At 39.5% G+C, this 23,843-nt stretch overlaps 1 protein-coding gene across 1 annotated transcript; it reads left to right on the forward strand.

The window, feature by feature from the left end:
* Positions 1 to 688: 688 nt before the first annotated feature.
* On the forward strand, positions 689 to 22,925 carry CUNH6orf163 (chromosome unknown C6orf163 homolog). The gene is made up of 5 exons (XM_090279647.1): positions 689 to 1,108; positions 3,733 to 3,827; positions 5,632 to 5,739; positions 14,840 to 15,042; positions 22,261 to 22,925. The coding sequence occupies exons 1-5, from the start codon at positions 961 to 963 to the stop codon at positions 22,694 to 22,696; spliced, it is 990 nt and encodes a 329-aa protein (XP_090135773.1). The 5' UTR covers positions 689 to 960; the 3' UTR covers positions 22,697 to 22,925.
* The last annotated feature ends 918 nt before the right edge of the window (positions 22,926 to 23,843 follow it).

The following is a 23,843-nucleotide window of genomic DNA, read 5'->3' on the forward strand; positions in this document are numbered from 1 at the left end:
CCCAGTTTTATTGTCATGGCATCAAAACCACGTTGATAGATAACCTTTGCTGGCCTAAAATGAATCAATTCTATGAATAATCCATTTAAAAGAATGTGTAGTGGGCCGAATAATGCTCCCATTTCCCGCCTCACCTCCAAAAGTGTCCACATCATAGTGGCTGGAACCTGTGAATGTGTTACTTTATATGGCAAATGGGACTTTGCAGATATAATTGTTAAGGATTTTGAGATTAGGAAATTATCCTTTATTATTTGGGTAGGCCTGATATCATCACAAAGGCCCTTAAAGCGGAGGCAGAAGGTTAGAGGAAGAAGCAATGTCATCGTGCAAGCAGGGGGAGAAAGGGCTATATGATGAGAGGCCATGAGCCAAGGAATGTGGTTGGTCTCTAGAAGATGGAAAAGGCAAGGAAACATCCTCTCATACAGCCCTGCTGACACCTTGATTTTAGGCTCAGAAGACTTATTTTGGACTTCTGACCTCCAGGACTGCAAGAGATTAAATATGTCTTGTTTTAAACCACTAAATATGTGGTAATTTGTTACAGCAGCAATAAGAAACTAATGCAGAAAGCATTTGGGAAGTGAACGGCTGTACCATGCTACACTCTTGTCCTTTCTAGTTGCTTTTATGAGCAAAGCTTGTCTACCTAGCAACAGTTGCTAAGTAAGTTAACAATTTAATGCTAGTGTCTAGGAAGGAGCAGCTGCTTAAATCTTCCCAAATCCAGTGCCCATACCTTACATGGCAGAGGCTTTCAGTAACATTCTCTAACATTAGGCACATAACTGCTATCTAATCATGGTGACTCATTTTATCCTTACCAGCCTCTAGCATTGTCCAAAAACCTTGACCTCTCTTCCAGCTTCCTTAAACATCTAGCTTTTCTCAAAACTACTTTTTATGCTCCTAAGAGTATTTTAACTGTACATAGTAAAAGACATCTTAAATTTAATTATGATCAGAAATTCAAATTACACGAACTTTGTTTGCTGTGCTGTTTGTAATAAAATTATTCCGCCAGCCCCTTTAGGGGAAACCTTCAAACGGATCCACGAATACAAGCCATTTAAGACACGCTTTTACACTCACAAAGATATACTGGGTAAGTGACTTTGCTATTTTCCTTTGTTCTAATTTTTCATAGTATTATATGTATTTCTTCCTGTTATATAGACTTTATCAGCTTCCCTGATCAAAGGTGCTTGTCCTGCAGACGGGTCTGTTTGTCATGAGAACATGGATTGAAATCTGGCTTCTCCATCTACCATTTGTGTACCTTGGATAGGATACTTGGCCTCTTAATCTGTAAACCCGTGTGTAAATAGGGATATTAATAAATATTGCAGGTTTGTTATGAGGCTTTAAAGAAATACAGAGTGGCGCAAAAGTGGGTTTACAGTTGTGAGTACATGAAGCAGAGTTTATTTTTGTATTATTTATTTATTATTGTACTCATAAATGTAAACCTACTTTTGCCCCACTCTGTATTTGTTCCTCTTGAAAAGCCTGGCACATAATAGTAAGTGGGAGTTCTTTTGGCCCTTGCTCATGTTCAGGCACCTTCCATACTTGCAGGAGAGGAAATATCCCTAATACCTTAATAAATGAATGAAAGAAACTATAACCTGTATTAGTGGCCAGAGCCATAAAAAATAGATATATTTAGATAGCATGAGAATATTTACTACATATACACTTGTCGTAAACAAATCAAATTGTAATTAACAGCTTTCCTTCTTTTCTTATGCCCATCAGTTTTCAGTCTGACTTTGAGTCTTAGAAATGTTTTCCTAAGGACTCTCAAAATACCCCTGATATTCTCTTTCTTTAACTTGGTAAACTAGTGGTGATTTAATTTCACTGCTGATCTTTGAAAATACAAAAGCTAGAGAATGGAGGGTGTTTTGAAAGAACTAAAATGTGAGAGGAGATTAAGCTGGAATCATCCTCTAAAAATATCAACACCAAAACTGATTTTAACTATAGTAAGTGTTTAATATGACATATGAACTATACTCTCTAAATGATTTGACTTTTTACACCCGGGACAGTGGGTATCCATTCTTAGATAAGCTTTTATTGATTGAATCCTTATACCTTCTAGGATATCTGATTCCAAATATTAAGTGGATAAATTCAATCTAATTAGAAATTAATCTTTTATATTCAATGACCTACATTTGTCACTGACTATTTGAAGTCAAAACAGTCAATATTCTCTGTTCTTTATAAGTAAATTCAAAGGCATGTTGAAATGTCTATATAAATGCTGAGTATCACATAGAGCGGTAGTTCTCAAGCCTAGCAGTGCACTGCAGAGCTTTAAAAGAATGTTTTTACTACAAATATCCCACCACAGACTCACTGGGTTTAATACTAATCCAACACAGCCCCACTGAATGAGAACCTTCAGAATCAAGCCTCGGCATGTGTTGTTTTTATTTTTTTATATTTTTACGTATTTTAATAACTTTTTATTTGGAAATAGTTTAAGACTTACAAGTTTTAAAAATAGAACAGAGAATTCCCATGTACCCTTGTCTAGATTCTCTTATTGATATCTTACAGAACACTAGTACATTGTCAAAATGAGGAAATTGGTATTGGAACAATGTAATTAACTCAGGTACAGGCCTTACATTCACTCCCCCCCCCCCCCACGAACACCTTGCCATATAGTTTTATGAAATTTATCATATGGTTATCTTGAAGTGAGAGAAGGAAGTTCTGGAGAGAAATGGACCCTGTTATCAGAGGGAGACAGGAGATGTTGGGCAGACAAACACATGAGTTTCCAATGTCTGATCTGTGCTTATTGCCAAGCGAGGCACGATGAGAGATACACTGCAGTATACGATGTGCTTCGTAACATTAGGAAGTTGATCATCCAGGCCTAATCACATGAAAAGTTAATAATTCAATGAATCTTAGATATGGGAAATGAATAAAGAATAAACACCATAATAGTTTGGATCGGAGAGAAAGATCACTGTGTGTGATTTCAACACTTGCAGGGCTCATCATCCCCATACAGGTCATAGGTCACCTCTGACAACAGGCTCTGGTAGGAGAAGATGAAGAAAACCCTGTGCCCAGCTCAGTGAGCTCAGGGCTTGGCTCCAGCTCCAGCCCTGCCCCTAGCTAGCTGATATCATGTGGTCCTCTAATCCCTTTAGGCTTTTATTTCTTTGTTTGGGTGTAGAGGGTGTTATTGCGGGAATACTATTAAATTAGGTAATTGATGGAGAAGTGTTAAACTACTGCCCCCTAACTCCAGAAGTGAAGCAGCTAAACCCAAGAAAAACTATGCACTAAAGAAAGGCATGTAACATATTATGGCATTCTGCTACCACTTTCTGGGTGCAGATAACATCACACACCCAGATAGAAGCAGGGACAGGGAAGCTGGATCACCTTGAATAGACACTAATTATTCTACTTTGAGAGTACAAAATGTGCTTCTTTCCGCCACTGTCCTCCCCGGTTGCCCACCAGGTGGCCTGGCATCACATCACTGACTATCCAGGCCTAACAGTGCTGTGCATTCCCTTCTAATCAGTTAGGAAACAAGTTACCCCTTTCATCAGTATCTTTAAAGAAAAGAGTGATATCTCCTAAAAGGATACATGTCTCTTAGATGACTCTGGTAAATGACTAAATCACAGTAAAAAGGGAAGCCAAGAAACATCTGTAGAAACTATTAATTATTTCTCTTCAAATACACAGATATTGGGGCAGATATTTTGAATAAAGAAGAACAATTTCAAGAGGCTGTACTCAAAGAACGTATTGAAAAAGCAGAAGCTAATGTGTGGGCTCAGGTAAAATGTTGCAAATCAACCTAAATGCATCCTTACAGTATTTCAGTTATTTTATTTGTTTGAAACAATATAGTCAGGCAGAACTGATGTTGAATCCTGGCTACCTTTGGAACCTTGAGCAAGGTCTTCAAGTTTGTAGTCTTGGCTTCTTTAAATGTAAAAGAGGCCCTGGCTGCTGTGGCTCAGTGGATTGAGCGTCGGCCTGTGAGCCAAGTGTTGGTGGTTCGATTCCCAGTTAGGGCACATGACTAGGTTGCATGTCAGGTCCCCGGTTGGGGGCATGAGTGAGAGGCAACCACACAGTGATGTTTCTCTCTCTCTCTTTCTCCTTTCCCCTCTCTCTAAAAATAAAATAAATAAACAAATAAATAAATGATTTTTTTAAAAGGATTTAAATTGGTAGACTGAATAAAGCAGATTGCCCTTCCTAATGTGGGTAGGCCTATCCAGTCAGTTGAAGGCCTGAATAAAACAAAAAAAGGGCACATGCCTGGGTTGCAGGCTGGGCCCCCAGTTGGGGGTACATGAGAGGCAACCACACATTGATGTTTCTCTCCCTTTCTTTCTCCCCCTTTTCCCCTCTCTCTAAAAAAATAAAATAAAATAAAATAAAGTAAAAGAGGAACAATAATGCCTGGAAAATAATGTGCCTGGCACACAGTATGTGCTTAATAAGAAATACGCATCATCAGGAGCTTTATTCCTTTCAAATTACCCCTATGTGTGAATAATTCATTGGATTAAAAATGTTCTTTAAAAATCCTTGTTGATAATTGTTTATCATTGCTTAATATCTAATGTATAGACCATCCATTTGGGCCATATGTAACATATGCCTGTTTTTTTCCAAATGCTTTATTATGGCTACTCTTCTTTTCACCCTTTTCCTTGTTCACCTTCTCTCTGAAGTCCTTGGTACCTTGTTCCTGCAATTGCTGAGGGCCGTAGGGGCCATTTGAGTATGCTGGGGCTCACAGTCAGATCCCAGACACTTAACTGAAGCAAAATCTCAGTCATCCATCCCCTACTTCTTCCAGACATAGATAAAATCCTATTCATGACTTCCTAAAGAGAATTAATGTACTTTGAGAGCAGGACAAGCCACAGTGCCTAGAATGTTATTTATTGGTTTCTTTATAAAAATCATCACAGCAGATAGTGTTGGAAGTGTCCAGTATTAGTGGCAGCAAAAGCTTGGTATGAAAGTATGAAAGCCCAAAATGTTCCTGTACAAAAAGTAATATATATATATCTATCTTAGCAGTCATCTATCTTTATCAATAATAATAAAACATAAATCAATTGTGAATTATTAGTTATATACACTAATACAAGGGAATGCTTTTGTGGGTAATCTACAATTTGAATATAGGTAATATAATATTCTGGGCATTCTCTTCAAATAAAATCATAAGCTCTGAAGACCTGGTACAGGGGATCTGGTATGGTACTCAGCCTCCCTTCTCAGTAATTTCTAGCTTTGTGTATCTTTTCACTTCTCTGTATTTTTTCAGATTTTCTGTAATGAGCGCAGATTACTTTAAAAGTCAAATTAAGCAAGAAATAGAGTGACAAATTTTAAAAGAGCCCCTGTAGCCTTCAGTGCAGGTCTCTTTAGCAATTCCTGAAACAGCAATGTTAGCCATGGGTTGGGACATGTTTGGACATCTGGCCGAGACAACCAGTTTGCTATGGGAAGTTTGAGATGAGAACAGAGTGAGGAATAAGTGGCCCCGTAGTGTTTGCTAATCTTCAGTAAACACAAAAACCTGATATATTAATAAACAAATGGATTCTTTTAAAGGCTGATAAACGTCAAAAACAAGCAGTGGAGAAAGCACTTGAAGAAGCAAATGACATACATAAAATTAAACTTCAGATTCTGGAAGAGGAACATCAAAAACATTTACAGGTTTTTATAGTGGCTTGTTTGCTGTCTTTTTATCTTTTCTTCATTTTTTATTTTTATTTATTTATTTTTCTTGTCTTCTCTTTAAAGTATATTTTATTGATTATGCTTTTAGAGTTGTCCCAATTTTTCCCCCTTTGCCCACCTCTGCCCGGTATTTCCCTTCCCTCCAGCAATCATCCCCCTACCTTAGTTTATGTCCATGGGTCATGCATACAGGTTCTTTGGCTTCTCCATTTCCTAATTTATTCTTAATGTCTCCCTGTCTATTTTGTACCTAACAGTTATGCTTCTTGATCCCTGCACCTTTTCTCCCATTCCCCTCCTTCCCCCTCCCCACTGATAACCCTTTATATTATCTCCACATCTATGGTTCTGTTCCTGTTCTAGCTGTTTGCTTAGTTTGTTTTTGTTTTTATAGATTACTTTATTGATAGTTGTGAGTTTGTTGTCATTTTACTGTTTGTAGTTTTGATCTTCTCTTTCTTAAATGTGTCCCTTTAACATTTCATGTAATAAGGACTTGGTGGTGATGAACTCCTTTAGCTTTACGTTGTCTGGGAAGCACTTTATCTGCCCTTTCATTGTAAATGATAGCTTTGCTGAATAGAGTCATCTTGGTTTAGGTTCTTGATTTTCATCGCTTTGAATACTTCTTAGTCCCTTCTTTCCTGCCAAGTTTCTTTTGAGGAATCACTTGACAGTCTTATGGGAACTCCTGTGTGGGTAACTTTCCTTTTCTCTTGCTGATTTTAAGATTCTCTCTTTATCTTTCACCTTTGGCATTTTAACTATGATGTGTCTTGGTGTGGTCCTCTTTGCATCCATCTTGTTTGGGACTCTCTGTACTTCCTGGACTTGTATGTATTTCCTCCACCAAATTAGGGAGGTTTTCCTTCATTATTTTTTCAAATAAGTTTTCAATTTCTTGCTCTTCCTCTTCTCCTCTGGCATGCCTATGATTCAGATATTGGTACATTTAAAGTTGTCCCAGAGGTTCCTAATCCTTTCCTTCTTTTTTTAATTCTTGTTTCTTCATTTTGTACTTGACTGTTTATTTCTTCCTTATGTTCCAAACTGTTGATTTGAAGCCCAGCTTCCTTCCCTTCACCATTGGTTTCATGTAGATTTTTCTTCATTTCACTTAGTATAGCCTTCACTTCTCCCCTTATACATTTCCTGTACTCAGTCATTTTTGAGCATTGTTACCACTAGTGTTTTGAACTCGGTTAGGTTGGCTATCTCCTTGTTGCTTAATTCTCCCTCTGGAGCTTTGATCTGCTCCTTCTTTTGGGCCATACTTCTCTGTCTCCTCAACTTGACAGCCTCCTGTGTTTGCTTCTGTGTCTTAGGTAGAGCTATAGCACCTGTTACATTGTAAGGGGCAGAGCCTTAGGTATTTGTCAGTGCTGGGTGACCTGTTTCACCACGTTGTGACACTGTATGTGGGGGAGGGGTCATAGAAGGAACAATGCTGCTTGCTTGGCACCTGCCCCTTTTCCAGTTACTTCGCCCACTTCCCATATGTGACTGACGCCCCTCTAGCTGTTTTCCTAGTTATGGTTCCCAGAGTGGGTGAGTCTGCATATGTTCTAGGACTGTGGGAACCATCTAAATGGACTCTCCTGAGAGACCAAAAGTTTCTTCTGCCACCCCACCCCCGACTTGTTTTCACAGCCAGAAGCAATGAGGTTTTATTTTCCCAGCACTAGAATTGTCAGCTGTGCAGTCTGGGATTGCTCCCCAGGTGTCCCTCCTGGTTTTTATAATGTGTCACTGCATGTTCCACTGGATGGCTGCAGCCATCGCCTTGCCACCACTGTCACTGTGTTCTCTCTGCCCCAGCTCCCAAGTTATGCCCCTTCTACCTGTCTGGATGAGTATTACTTCGTTATGTCTTTGTTTATTGGACTGCCATGCCATTCAATTTTCTGGTCGTTCTGGTTGTTTTTGTTTTGAAATAGATGTAATCCTTTGTAATCCTTCTTGTGGTTGTAGAAGGAGGCAAAGCATGTTTACCTATGCCTCCATCTTGACCAGAAATCTATTTGCTGCCTTTTTCAAAGTACTTACGTTAGCGAAAAAACTCTAGCAAGGGAATAAGTGAAAAAACAATAATGTGTAAGATGTATGTGGGTGTTTCTGGAGATTGGTTGGGAGGCCCAAGATTGTCACAGAAGAGATGTTGAACACTCAGTGGGCAAAGGGGAATCCCGTGGACTTTGACATAATGAACTCAAACCTTTACCAGGTTTTGAGGCCCAATGAACCACCCTGCCTGCCTGACCCACCACATCTCTTGCCACTTGTTCTCCTTCCCTCCTCTCATTGCCCTTCTTTGGGTCCTGGTGTATCATGCGCCTTCTTACCTCAGCATCTTTGCCAGAATGTTCTTTCTGCACTCAATCAGATTTAGCTTCAACATCACTACTCACAGGGAGCTTCACCTGACCAGCTCTGCCCTGCCACCATACCCTGTCCTTGATACCTTGTCCACTTTCTTTTTTTTTTTTTAATGTGTTTTATTGATTATAATATTACATTTGTGCCAATTTCCCTTCCCTCTGCTCCCCTCCACCCGGTGGCCCCCCTCCCTCCAGTTGTCCCCCCCTTTTAGATCATGTCCATTAGTTGTGCATACAGTTCTTCTCAACCTCTCTCTGTCTATTTCATTCCCTCCTACCATGATCCTTAATTCCTATATCATCTCCCTCCCTCTCCCCATTCCCCCTCCCTGTTGACCTCCCCCCAATATGTTCCCCGTACCTATAGTTCTTTTTCCACTCTCGTTGCCTGTTTAGTTTTGCCTTTGTTTCAATTCCCTAGCTTCTGTTGTTTCTTGTGATGCAGTTTTCATTTTAGATTTCATTGTCTTGATCCTCCTTTTTCTAAACCAGTCCCTTTAACATCTCATATAACAGTGGTTTGGATCTAATGAACTCTTTCAGTTTTATTTTGTCCTGGAAACACTTTCTCTGTCCTTCTATTCTGAATGACAATTTCGCTGGATAGAGTATTCGTGGTTGTAGGTTTTGGATTTTCATTACTTTGAATATTTCTTGCCAGTCCCTTCTTGCCTGCAGGGTCTCCCTTGAGAAGTCAGCTGATAGTCTAATTGGGACCCCTTTGTACATAATTCTTTTCTTCTCTCTTGCTGCTTTTAAGATTCTCTCTTTATCTTTAATTTTTGACATTTTGATTATAATGTGTCTTGGAGTGGTTCTCCCTGGGTCCAGTTTTTTTGGAACTCTCTGTGCTTCCTGGACCTGTAAGTCTATTTCCTTCCCCAAGTCTGGGAAGTTCTCCTTTATTATATTTTCACTCAATTTTTCAAGTTCTAGTTCATCTTCCTCGCTCTCTGGCAAACCAATGATTCTTATGTTGGGCCTTTTATAGCTGTTCCAGAGGTTTCTGATCCCCTCATCGTTGCTTCCCATTTCCTCTCTCTGCATTGGTTGACTGCTTGTTCCTTCTCCATATTCCAGTTTGTTGAAATGAACTCTGGATTTTTTTTCCTCACCATCTGTCTCGTATGTGGTTTTGTTCCTTTCGTTATGAGTGTTTTTCGCTTCTTTCTCATCTTTTTCCAGATCTTTTGTGAATTCTGTAAGCCACCTGATAACAATGGCCCAGAACTGAGCATCTGACAGGTTTCTTATCTGTTCATCTGTCAGGTTCTCCATCTGTTGCCTGGTGAGCTGTGCCGCCGGGATTTCTATAGTTGTCTGCCTCATTTTGACAGATGCGTTTTGTTTTCTTGGGCCGGCTGTAGGGGGCAGTGCCTGTGTACTCGTAATGACCCAGCGACCGGTGCCGTTCGGCAACCTTTCTTGCTGTGCCGTGGTGCTTTGTCGTCACAATCCAGCGACCGGTGCCTGTCCGCGACCTATTTCGCAGCCCTGTGGCGCTTTCTTTGGGGGCGGGGGTCCAAGATAGATTCACACAGTTATTCCGCTAGGAGACCGGGATCCGTCCTCCCGCCCCCCTGGGCCTCACTGTTCAAGGCGATGTGGTGGCTGCTTTCCCCAGCGTTGGGGTCGCAAGCTGCCGGGGTTTCAACTGCAGCCGGGATTGTTCTCCCCGCCGCTGTCCCAGGTGCGACCGCAAACAGCGCCGCCCCCTTTCGCTCTTACCTGCCCAAAGGGCGCCGCTGGTTTATAACTTCATATGTTGGGCTTCCGTGTAGTTTTATTTTCTGGAATTTCTAGTTATCCTTTGTTTTGAAGTAGTTGTATTCCTCTCTAGTTGTAGATGGAGACCTAGCGCGTCCATCTAAGCCTCCATCTTGGCCGGAAGTCGATACCTTGTCCACTTTCAACAGCAGTTACCACCCATCACTACTGTAATGAGATTGTATGATCATTTGTCTGATCCCCACATGATTGTAGCTTCCTTAAGGATGTATCTCTCTCGTCCCAGTGTCCAGCACAGTGCCTGACTTAGTGCTCAAATAGGGATTAAATGAAGGAAGGAGGCTGTTCTCTTTCTTCTCCTGGTCTTTCTATCAGTTGATAACCACTCCTTACTTCTCCTTTGGCCTAAGTGCCAAGTGGGTGACCTGAGCTGTTTCTTGAGTATTTCCTTCAAGACAAGAGGTCATATAACAAGGGTGACACTCTTTCTACTGATTTAAGCACAGGACTGTAAGTAATTAGCAAATGTTCCAGGCAGAGGCCCAAGGACTCATTACTTAGTTCAATACCTCAGCCACAAAATTTGCTTAAAGGGGAAGGATACAGAACTATTTTTACATGTTGGCCACGGGAGAGACACGACAGGACATGGTGCAGATGTGTTGATTCATGGGCAGAGGTTGGAGGGAAAGTAGCAGAAGTCTTGTTCCAGGTTTGGCCTAATTTAATAAGAATGTAAGTAACAAAGAGTTTGGGACACTGGGCCCATCTATTCATTATTTCGGCAGTGAGCACTCACCGTGTATCAGATCTATACTAGGCAAGATTAAATGGACTGGCCTTGCCCAGAGGAGAAAGAATTCACTCCACATGGTTCCGAGAGGGTACTGAGACCCTCCCTGCTTGGTTCCAGTGGCGAGGGTCCCTGAGGAGTTGGCTGCGATGGTCCATTGCCCATCCCCTATTTTAGTTCAGAATGTGAAGAGTGTTTATAGCATGTCTAGGAAGGCCTTCTTTTTAGTTGGCATGTGGTCGTGGGTCGTATTGGGTCTTAAAGTATTGAAATACTTCTCTATCAGTTGACAATCTCTCCTAAGCACCCTAAAACCTTAGTCACCTTGGTTGTTTCCCACTAGGCCCTTGGACCTCCCCCAGTCCTGCAATTTAAAGGGGAAACACTAAATTGGTCAGGGGCTCTAGGACCCTGCCCCAACGCTGCAGCAAGAGGATACACATTTTGAGTATCACTCCTGGCATTAGGTCCTGATGATACCAAGATAACTGAAACGTGATGCCTGTTTCAAAGACTGCACCTCCTGGTATTTCTTTAATTTGATTGTACCCCAGATAGCCTTTTGGTAGCATTGATGCACTTAATACTGAAATAGAAGTCCTAGGAAAATTTAAAAGGGAAAAGTTAGAGAGAGGTTTACTTTTCTAAAATATTTGTCTAGGATTTGGGAATTTACATTTATACTGCTGTCTCAGGGACTTTTTAATAAAGCAAATGAGTGATTTGTCTAAGAGAGATGTGTAGGGTTGTTTCAACTGTCATAGACATCAATCAGTACTGCTTCTCAGGGGGTGGTCCATGAAAACCCTATCTTAGGATCTACTCATTTGGGAGCTTAACATGCAGATTCCTGGGCCCCGCCTGACCTACAAAGTCACTGGCAGCATATTGAACCAGCAGCGTATATGATTCTCACATATTAAATTTTGACAATACCAATAAATAGAGCAGAAACCAAGTCCTTTAGAACTAAATAGCATTAAATCCTTATCTGTAGAGATCACCAGGTACTGCTTTAATATGATGTAAAGGATTTGGGAGAAGTCTCAAATGCTTGATGTTAAATAAAATTTCAAGATCTTATCCAATGGAGATAGTATTTTGAAAACATATTTATATTGTTACTCAAATAAAATAATATTAGAAAATAAATAAGAGAATGATAACTAAGAGACAATAAGAAAAGGAAAATTAGCCCTGGCTGGTGTGGCTCAGTGGATTAAGCATCAATCAGCCTGTGAACCAAAAGGTTGAGGTTCGATTCCCAGTCAGGGCACATGCCTGGGTTTTGGGCCAGGTCCCCAATGCCAGAGGCAATGCAAGAGGTAACCAATGTATGTTTCTCTCACACATTGATGTTTCTCTTCCTCTCTTTCTCCCTCCCTTCCTCTCTCTCTAAAAATAAATAAAATTTTTAAAAAATGAAAAAAGTAGAGAAAAATTAGAGTAGGAATTATAATGAAATCGGGGTGAATTTAAAACTTAAAAGTGCATGTATGCCGTGAGGTCCTGTGCAATTAACACTAATTGGGCTTTGAGCTTTCTGGCATTCAGTGCAAGGGAGAAAATGCCATGAATTACCACACCACACCCACAAGGTAAGAAGAATCAGGTATTTAGACAGGCCTAGATAGTCCTACATGTGATACCCAAGAGGAACTTCCCCTGAGGGAGATGCTCTGTTATAAGTGTCTGACAAACATCTATACAGTAAATATGGGTTTTGTGAGGCCATTTCTTATATCAAAATCATAATCCCATCTTTAAATGCACTCCAAAATGCATCTCAATACAATCAGTTTAATCAGAGCACTTGCCATTGAATACAAGTACTGCCAAACAGTAGGTCCTTGAATTATTTTTGTAACTTTAAATGTGTATTCCATATGCTGTTTGAGGCAGTATAATGATATTTATTTTACTAAATCATTACATAAAAGATGGACTAAGTTTAAAACTCTGAATCCTAATTTAGAACCCAGCCAAAATAAAGGGCTGGGATGTCATTTTTATTCTATTATTTTATTTTATTTTATTTTAAAGATTTTAGTTATTTATTTTTATAGAGAGGGGAAGGGAGGGAGAAAGAGAGGGAGAGAAACAGTGGTGTGAGAAACATTGATCAGTTGCCTCTTGCACACCCCCAACTAGGGACCTGACCCTCAACCCAGGCATGTGCCCTGACTAGGAATTGAACTGGTGACCTTTTGGTTTGCAAGATGATGCTCAACCCACTGAGCCACACTAATCAGGGCTGAGATGACATTTTTAAATTCTTGATTCAAATAAAAATGTATTATGATAATACCTCATCTATCTAAGGCTCAACTACTCCACAATGTCAATTACTGAAAATATTTCTTGGAAAACCAAAAAATAATTTAAAATATCCCCTAAGAATTTAAATGAAGGCCCCTGACTACAAGATGGGCACTCAGACTTATTACCCACAGCAGAACCTCTCCATTCCCACTCAAATGGTATTTACACTTACTTGACAACCTGAACGCAACAGGCACGGTTTGTTTGCTTTTACAAATCCAAAATAGATTAAGTGCTGGAAACAAGAAATGAAAAAAAAGAGCTCCCTGACAACAGTTAGAACAGGGAGTACTTAGCCCAATGGCATGTAAAGAATGAGAAATATTACAAAAATCTGATATCAAATGTAAAAAAGCAAAGCAGTCTGGGGTTATTTATAACAGAGACAAATAGCCCTATGAACATGAGCAATGGTAAAACTGCGGTATAAAGAATTTACCCAGTGCAATCATTCATCTTTATCTACTAGCCTGGATCATCAAGAAATGTTCACGTGTGCCCACTATACTCTTTTTAAGAAGTAAGATAAATGTTGAAGACATTTAGAAATAATTTCATTCTAAAGGTTTTATTATCAAAAAGTTCTAGCTCTTAAGAGACAAAACATTCCTAAACAGCCTCTGGTTTTATTTGTTTTGTTTTTTTAAGGATTTTCTAAATACATGAACTGAGGCCACTCTAGAGAGATTCATTCCGGAAGTTGATTTCTGTTGTCTTTTTCACTTAAAAAACTTTTTCTCACTGCTGGAGTAGCTGAATTGAGAAGGTGAAAGCTTTCTTTCTCTTGAAAAAGCTGAAATCTAACAAATATTTAATTGTTGGAACATATTTTTCTAAAAAGCTAAAGTGATTTCAGTTTTTCTTGAAACTTAAAGAGATAGAGAGAGAGAGAGAGAGTTCACTGGACTATCTCATAAGACTACAGGGTTTCTGGAATGAGAATAATTTGATGAATCTGGTGGCAAACACTAGCCTCACAGCCAGCAATGTAACGAGAGGCTGACATCAAGAATCCCAGTTTCTGTTCCTAGTAATTCCGCTGACTCACCATATCAAATAATTTAATTCCTTTAAGTTCTCTCATTATACTTACAATAAAGATTAAAATTTACTTTTAAATGAAAGATTTGAAACTCCTAGACAGAACTTATTGCTCCTTCTTTTTCACATGTGTTTCTTCTAAACCAGTCATTGCACAATTTGTAGCATCTGGGCCTAGCAGAGCGCCTGCCACCAGCAGGGGGTAGCAGGCATTTCCACGGTGGTGGCAGGGTTTGTTTTGAGGGTCTGGTCTCCTGGAGTCCTGTTTGACTTGTGCCTCCTCTCTTTACTTGGCCAATGGTATCCACAGGTTCTTTTACCCCAGAGCAGTGAAAACTTGTTCCTGTCCCCTCAGTGAATGTGAAACGGCCCCCCAACACTAATGACAGTGGGAGCTGGCGGGCAGGTTCCTGTGACTGCAGCAATGTTCAACTGTTAACTGCATGAGACACTCAGGAGACATAATTATTACATCTGCCATTTTCTGGGATTTACTTCCTAAAGTAGAATCATAACATGTATTTCTAATTACGTATAAAGATAAAATGACACTACAGAATATTTGTGCAATCAAGGACAAAAATAACTAATTCAACTATTTTCCCTTTTCGCATATTCCCTTTCAAAACTGTCTACTTAAATATTTATGCTATATAATTTGCATGTGTCTGGTTTTATTTAGCATCATATAAACAAAAGTTTTCCATATTATGCCTGCTATTTTTTTTAAACCATTGTGTTTACAGGTGCACATTTCACTGGGTTGTTAAACAACAAAGCTGTAACATCTAATCCCAGTTTACTGTTGCTTAAGGAAATGGCAGCTAAAGCCAAGATAGAGATGCAGCAAAACATGGAAGATGAACTAAAGAGAGAAAGCTTGGCTGCAGAACAACGCATGGTCCATAGAATCCAAAGAATCATGATGGAGTGCCACAAGGAGAAGCTCCAGGCGGTGGAGAAAGCCAGGGCTGAAGAGAGACACAGGGCCCAGGAAGCAATCCAAGCCCAGAGGAGGTATTCCAAAGAACACATTTGCAAATTAGTATCTTACTCTGTCAAAATCAACTTGGAGAAAGCGATAAGATTGGGTCAGCATATAGGTGGATATTTCCTAGTTTTTGTGTTTTTATATTATGGAATATATCAACCATAGAGAACAATATATAATGTATTGTAGTATGTGTGTGTGTGTGTGTGTGTGTGTGTGCACATATGTGTGTGGTTTAAAAGAATAGTAACATGCATACCCAAGGACCTACCACTCATCAAAAGGCATGGAAAATTGGTGACAGTTCTGAAACTCCATATGTTCTTCCTCAGTAACATTTCCTCTCTCTCCTTCCTCTCAAGATAACTACTGTCCTAAATGTTTTCATTCTATATCTCCAGTTTTTAAGAGGCTGAGAAGAGGAATTCAGAAATATTTATTCCCACAGACACATAAAAGTCAATCTTCACATTTTTTAGCCTATAAGATACACTATTGTGAATGTGTTACTTTTTGGCCTTTTCCTTATTGCACAAGAAATACATGCTGTAAATGAAATTGACTTATGAAAATATAGAGAACAAAAGTTGCTGAGTCCTGACTCACTGCTTCCCTACCCCTCCCTGTCTCCCAGAGACAATCATTTTAAATAATGGGGTCTGTATCTTTCCATGTTTTAATGTATTTGCAACCTTATATATGTGCACAATCACAAAAAAAAATTTAAACAAATCAGATCATATACGATATGTATATATATTTAAGAAGACCAAAGTAGCCTTGGCTGGTGAGGCTCTTGGTTGGAGCTCTGTCCCGTGCACTGAAAGGTAGTAGGTTCAATTCTCAGTCAAGGCACATGCCTAGGTTGTGGGTTCAGTCCCTGGTCTGGGTGTGTACTGGAGGCAACCAATGTTTCTCTCTCTCTCTCTCTCCTCTCTCTCTCTCTCTCTCTCTCTTTAAAATCAGTAAATGTATCTTTGGATGGGATTTTTTTTTTTAAGTAACCATTTTTATGTATGTAATGAACATTTGAATTAATTAATTTTAACAAGATAGTAGTAGTAAGGAGCCCTATTGATTATCAGGACCAAGAGAAAACCATTTTCCAAATGTTAAGTGACCTGCCAAACATCCTTTAATTGTAGCAGCAGGACAGGACTAAGACCTCTGTATTTGGCCTTCTAGTCTAGGACTTACCTCTTTTGCTTTGCTCATTGAGTTAACAAATAAATCTGTCTGTATATAATTAATAGGTAAACTCTCCCTTGTTAGAACTGTTTAGAACAGGGCCAAAGGTAAAATCCTGCAGAATTCTCATTTTGCAGGTAAATAAGAATGAGGGCTGCAGCGGTGGCCTTTCAGTGGTACCTCCCTTCTTGCACAGGAGGTAAGTCATTGTCAAGATAGAAGAGGAAGGTGAAAGGGATTTCAGGAGCGAGTTAGAGAAGGTGGCAACTACCAGATGAGTGGCCTGCTGCATTGGGAAGTGGTACCCTCTTCTCCCAGCTCCTCCCGCCCTCCACGTGCACAGGAGCTCTGCCCAACCTGCAGGAACCTCTGGGCCCACTCCTCACACACCTGCAGCTTCTGCTCCTTCCCTCACTCCATTGCTTTCACACATTCCCTCCATTTTCTCTAAGAGGTTTGAATGAAAGATTTTCAATGGTCTCCTTTTATTGAATTGGTTGACTAAGTTTAGGGAACTTCCATGCCTGTTTAAGTATATCTGACTAGAATGTCCATTTGGTTGACTAATGTGTTCCAAATGCCTGGAAGAGAGCCTGGCACATGGTAGGCATTCTTTAAATATTTATTAAACACAGGTTCAAATATGTTCCGGTCAGCTAAACCCACTCTGCAGCACACCAGATCTTATTTCTAGACATTGCTAGATTCCAGTATTCTTTAGAGCATTTGTGAAAACTAATATATACAGAAGGACCACTGTTTAGAATGTTGCCTATAGACCATTTATTTGGCTATAAATTCTCGCTTAAGACTTAAGAACTCAGAACTCTAACATATTATGACAAATTTGTTAAATGCACAGAAAACTTTTTTTGTGGATTGAGGTGATTAGATTCTAAACAAACTATCTAGGAGGTACTGTACTATTTCAGAAGTTAAAAAAACACAACAACAAAAAACCACAGGAACATTTTTGATTGGAAAGGTGGTGTGTTTCCTAGCCCAGGGCAAAAGCATGAATGAAGTGACTGCTCAGGGATTTTTGTGGTGGTGGCTATAACTCCAATGATAGCTACCTTTATTCAATATCCGGCACATGCAAGGCCCTTTGTATGCCTCTCACTGAATCCTCATATCCTTTCCTGGGGGATTCTATCATCTCCCATATTCTCAGGTGAAGACCCTGAGGCCTAGAGAAAGACTAAGTAACCTGCCCAAGGTCATGTGGCAAAGAAGTGGCAGTGCCCAGTGTGAAACCTGGTCTGTATGATGCCAATGCCTGTGACCTTCCACCATGCTACCTGGCTCACTTCACCACAGAAGTGCCTTCTGTGGATGTGGACCTGAGCTCTGGCACAAAGAAATAAGGGTGTTTTCTCAATATTATGTGAAGTAACTTAAGCATGGCTGCCCCATATGATCAGGGCTAGGTGGACTGGTACAAAGAAAACATAGGTGCTGTAAGAGCTCAAAGTCCTGGAAAGATCAAGCAAATTAAGATTGTGGGCTGTGTGCTGAGGCAGGTTTCTTGGAGGGAGTTAGCCTTGGGTTTGGCCTTAGAGAGAAGGAAGGAGGTCCCATTTTTGAAGGGCTGAAAAGAGTGAGAACAGTGTGAGCAAACACAGAGGGGGAAGGTGAATAGTATAATGAAGAGCCAAGGAAAGGTTGAGGATGTTTATACCCCTGAGATATGAATGTGTTGCTGAAGGTTGGCCTCTGGAGATGTGGACCCCCCACCCCCTTCCTTAACCTACAGAAAACCTGCAGCCCAGCTTGGTATCACTGATTCTCCTGCCTAGCCACAGGCACTAGGTTCCCAGTGTTTCAGGCATAAAATAAGAATGTATTTTCCTTATGAACACAATGGTTATAATTGATTAAAAGAGTGCCAACAGTCCTGTAGTTCAAGTGAAAATAGATTAATAGCTTATTGTGGGCTCCTCCTCAAACGATCTGCTATGTTCATTGTTGCTCTAAACACTTAATGTACAAATGAATTTTGGAAACAAATCCCTTTGTGATCTAGGAATAGCTGGTGGGGAAATGAAGTGTTTGTTCTTACTGTCTGAAGATCCAAGGTTTTAATTGCCAGACACAGAAAGGATGTTGAGAACTATGCTGTTAGCAACATACATGGGGAAAATGGGAAGTTTATTTAAGAGGTGGAAGGGAAGGAATAGCCATTAATATTTTTTTTTTAAACCTGTAAACAACATATCTTACACCATTTCAAGAACCTTCCAAAAATAGTGAGAAAGAGCTAAGAGAGGCCCTACAGGGAATAAAGGGCAAATCAATGGCCAGTATGGTTTTTCCATGTTTAATTTCCCCCAAGAGCCCAGTGAGGTTAGATGATTATATATTAGATTATATTTTTGTTTAATAATGTATTTTTATTCTCTGAGACCCCATTTTGTAAAATATCAGACTGAATTCTATAGATATATGTGCACACACTACAATTATTTTGAAAATAGTTCAATTTACATCCAGCACTGCTCTTAAATATGGTGTGTATATCAAAATTCCAAGATCATAGCCTCATGAAATGGGAGATGGCAGAGGGACCTCACCACTTACATAAAGAAGCACAGGCATTCACTTCCCTTTGGAAGGGGCATTGTGGGTCATTGAGTTGAACCTGCCCATCCATTCTGCTGAATGCCTGCAAAGGGTTGGTGAGCCTGCTAAGTATTTCTGTGACAGGAATTTTATGACTGCTTGAGGTGGTTGGTTCAAATGCTGAACACCTCTACTTGTTATGTGCTTTGTGAAGTGCATTCAGAATATGCCGAGTCTCCTCTCTGCACAGGGATCCTCAGGTATCTGAGGAGAGAGATATTTTCCAAGCTTTTGTTGAAGCAAAGAAAAACTAAAAAGTACCAACAAACCAGTTGCTTCAGTCTTTCCTGATATGATATGATTTCTAGGCCCACTTTTGGGGGAAAATGTGGGTAATTTATATAAATCAAAAAATATTTTAGATATACCACAAGAATTGACTATTTTCTTATTGTGAGTATTTCACTTATGCTAAGAATCCTTTTAAGCATGAATTCTTTTAGGCTTGTGTAATGCTCTCATTTGGCTGTTTTAAATTTTGGTGTTATTTGGCACAAAAAAGTATTGGGGGGGGAGAACTACATCTATGTTACCCACTTATTCATTCATCCATTTATTGGTTGTCTATTTAATACACACTGGGCACCATGGCAGGCAGGAGAGAAGCAAAGATGAGTGGGCACTCCAGCCATCGGTCACCCTATTCTCCACGTCCTGCACCCACCTACCACCTGGCTTCTATTCCAGATTTCAAAGGAATCATCGGAATAAAGATCACAGTCATCTGACCTTAAGCTGAAAGGGGTGAATCCCAAAGGGTCAAAAATACAGGCTTTAGGGCAGGCTGGAAAAAGTTGGGAAGAGCATTCTAAACAAACAAACAAACAAACAGATTCTCTTAGCAAGAACAGATTTTGAGTTTAAATGGGGTTATATCATGGAGACTAGTTGGAGTCTTCTAAGATGTACTTTATTTGGGCAGTTCTACTTGAGGTCACCCCTGGTGGAGCCTTCTAGTCAGCCCCATAGATGAACACCTCCACGGTATGGACCAGGAGAAAGTCAGGCAAACCTGGCAGGAAGTTCAGCCTACTCATGGTAGAGCTGTGGTTCTGGAGAACAATAACTAGGTCTCTCTTGGGGGTTTGAGGCTGGCTCAAGGAAGCTTCCTTCTAGTTCCTTCTCTAGGCCCCAGGGGCCCTGGTTATCACCTTTATAATCTCACCACCATACTGAAGATTTTATAAAACATCAGATTAAATGCTAAGGATGTGTGTAGGTGCACACTTCCAATTCTATTCGTGACTTTATTTATTTATTTATTTCATATTCTGCTTGTATTAATCATTTAATCAACTCAATATCTTCCAACAAATGACCTGATCCCTCTTACAGGTAGAAAACTTGTCTATCAAAACACTATATTAAATACATCAAATTCTTACAAATGAACTCTTAATACACAACAACTGATTTTCTAAGACATCCAAGTTAGAAATCTAAGCAGATAAATTATTAGCTATGTGAAAACTTTCATGATCTTTTATAGCCTGCTTAAAATTAAATTCACTTTTGTCCTAGAAGCACGTCAGAGTGTTCTCACATTGTTAAATACATCTCCCAACACCCTGGGGTGAGGATCACAGTTACTCTATAACCCCCACAAATGAAATATTATGGAGGGGCTGCTAGTTTTTTCATGGTATCATTTCTATTAACAGTACCTCCATTCTCCTGTGACCCAGGCTGAGAATTGGGAAGTTGGTTTGGATTCCTCTTCTTTCTGCCTCCACTATCTCCTAGCAGTCATAAATTCTGGCACTCATGACTTTGTAATATTTCTTGGATTTATTCCTTCCTCTCTCCCTATTTCTTTCTTTTTCATCATGAGTTCAGGCCCTAATATTTACACACCCAGGATATTATAAAATAGCATAAATTGGCCTCTCTACTTTACCCTACTAAGGTTCAGCTTACCCAAAATTGTCAGAGTAACAATTCTAAAAATTATTTGTATTGTATTACCCCTGATAAAAAACTTAGAGTGACCTCTTACATGATTGAAGCAGGTAATGGTGAAAGGCAGGAACTGTTCCACTTTCTCAGTTACGTGACATTGAACAATAACCAGATCTCTGTAAGCCTTAATTTCCTTGCCTGTTATTACATGGGAATAATAAGCGGTAATAAATAAAAATCATACCAGCTTCAGTGAGTTAATGTTAAAATTAAATGAGATGTAATGCATGTAAAATGCTTAGCATAGTCCCTGGGATACAGTAAATACTCAATAAATGTTAATCCTTGTTATTAATAATGAATATAGCCTAGCTGGTGGGAAAAGGAAAGAGAGAAATAGCATAGCAGCTAGAGAGGCTAAAGACAAAATATGTTTATCTCAAGACTGGAGAAGTCTGTCAGATTTGAAAGTCAAGTTGAAAGAATAAATAACAATAAGAGAATTGCATCTTTGAGGAAAGAATTTAGAAGAAAGGTGAGGTGGTAATTCTTGGAAAGACTACATTAGACAAGAAGATGGTGGTAGGGGGAGGATTTTTATTAACAACCATAAATATTTGAATCCAACAGTTTTAGGTTTTTTAAAGTTCTTAAATCTTTCGAAATTCTACCAAACTAAGTTTACCAGAGACAGCCATCAGCAGTGCATCCCAGTGGCTAAGAGCAACTGGACTCAGACTGCCTGGGTTTCGGTGCTCATTTTGCCACTTTCACTAATTAGGTGATATTGGGAAGTTACTTGATCTCTGTGAGCCTGTTTCCTGATCAGTAAAGTAGACATAATAATAGACCCACCTGTGGAGTTGTTTTGAGGAATCACTGAGTTAATATATGCTTGAGATGTTTATTAACCTGCCTGGCATATGGCAATAGAGTTGGCTGCTAAAAATTATATATAATTGCATACATTATAGGTACAGGTCTGTGAACTCATTCTGCAGTGATTCTCCAAGTATGGTCCCAGGGCCCTGGAGTCTCCGAGATGCTTTGGGGAGGGGGTCCATTTTCATAAAAGTCATGTTATTATTAAATGGATTTATCGATAGTTCATATCAACCTGTGAGTACAGAGTTTCTTCCCTTTCAGCTAAAGGTAAGTAGCTGGATTGATAAACAGAAACACTTTCTCTGGGTATGTGGAACTCTGACCCTGTTTCTTCATTTTTAAGCACGCTACATTCATATTTTTCTGGCCAAGCTGAACTCAGTTTCCTACAGTTACTGTCAGACACTAGACTGCTGGCGTCTCCTTAGCCCACAGTAGGGAAGTTGATGGGCCACCTCCATGCTCTGAAAAATGTGTTTTGATTGTTAACAGTTATTGTAATACAGAAGCTCAGCTCTACCAGTCTGTCTCCGCCTGCTTTCTCACCTAAACAATGCAATAAATTCTCATACATCCATGGTGAAAGACAAAGTCTTTTTGCTTTTAGTAACTAATCCATCTAACTTATAAACCCGTATTATCTTTTGCAGCAAGACCATGGAGGAACTTTTAAATACTGGTGTGACAGTAATTAAGGATCAGAAGAAGAGTATGAGCCAAATGGTAAAGGAAAAAGAACATGAGATGAAAATCTACTATGGCATGGCTCAGAGGAAGAAGCAGGAAGAAGTTCAGGAAGTGTTTCAAGAAGCAGAGAAAGCACATCAGGTCACAGTCGGAAATGTTGTGGAAAAACTGGTTAACACTCAGGTGGAGCTGCTGTCTGTAGCAAAACAACTGGGAACTATGACAAATTGGAAAGATTTCCTGGAGGAAGAATTACAAGAAACGAGAGAGGCATTTCAAAAATACATCAATTATACATTTCCAAACCTTTCACCAGGACATGCAGATTTTATGCTACCAGAAAGAAAGAAAATACCTTCCAATCTTATTATTCAGGAGAATGAAAAAACTCTTAATTAGAGGTCCTCAACTGAAATTTCACTACAAAGACATTGTTCCAAAGACTAAATAAATTCACTCAAAGACATTATTTGATTTCTGGTTATGTTCACGTTACTATTGGGTTGTGAGCATTTTGATGGAAAACCAAAATATTCAAAAGCACATTCCAGGCTACAGAGAGTTCTGAGTTTCACTGAGGAGAGAGAAGGGTGAGAGAGATTAAAACTGATTAGAAAGGAAAAAGCTTTCTTGGAAGAAATCTAAACAAATTTCTGTATCTGGCTTTATTCATGTTTTCATCAGACACATAACTATGTTAGTGTTTGTTGCAGTTTAAAACAAATACAGGGACATGTTTTAAGTCATACTTATTGTGGAGAGGAAAGTGTACTAACTTCTAGTATAGAGATTATCTGGTGAGCTGCAAATTGCACTGTAGGGAAAAAAAAAGTGATTTCCCTCAAATTTAGTAGGATACACTCTAAATTCTGGGGATCCTGTGTAAAATAATTTAGAAAAGACTCACTTTCTGAAAGAAAGCTATCTTTAGAGGACAGATTCCCTGCCTTAGGGATGGGGAGTCCTCTTGTGTTTATTCCCAAGCCCATGAGTTCTTTAAACTCATATCCTTTGGGTCAAAATGCATAAAACTGTTAAGTACCTAGTGATCAGGACCAACACATGTCAACATCCATTAACTTAAAATGGAAGAAACTCCAAGCCATAAAGACTACTCCCAAAAATCTAGCCCCTCTTATGTAACATCCTTACATTATTCATCACCAACCTATAGAGGTGGCTTTAAAATTCGTACCTTGGAAAACAGTTTCCAGTAAATTAAAAAAGGGCTATTATCAAGCAAGACTGAGGTGGATGTGTTTCCATTGACCAGTCTGGGATTTTTTAAATGGAAAAAGCAGCAATTTGTTTACAATTGTATAACAGACTACGCTCTCCTCGGTGTTTAGCTCTCTGGTAGTGCAGGACCACCACAGTCCATACTAACTGATTGCCTAGGAGCTGGAGGTGATAACATATACATGGTGCTTTACACTGTTTTTTCATGTGCATTGTTCTCACAACGATCTATGAGATAGTCAGGAGAGTGGTTGTTATCCCATTGTTTATAGATGAAAAAATAAAAAATGACTATGTATTAAGGTAT

This window comes from Furipterus horrens, unplaced genomic scaffold (genome assembly GCF_987537825.1).
Source record: "Furipterus horrens unplaced genomic scaffold, mFurHor1.1.pri manual_scaffold_6, whole genome shotgun sequence".
Lineage (NCBI taxonomy): Eukaryota > Metazoa > Chordata > Mammalia > Chiroptera > Furipteridae > Furipterus > Furipterus horrens.

Coding starts and splice junctions, on each gene's coding strand:
- CUNH6orf163 (XM_090279647.1), top strand. CDS start 961: ATGATCAGAAATTCAAATTACACGAACTTTGTTTGCTGTGCTGTTTGT. Junction 1,109..3,732: donor CACTCACAAAGATATACTGG/GTAAGTGACTTT, acceptor TCAAATACACAG/ATATTGGGGCAGATATTTTG. Junction 5,740..14,839: donor AACATCAAAAACATTTACAG/GTTTTTATAGTG, acceptor CTGTTGCTTAAG/GAAATGGCAGCTAAAGCCAA.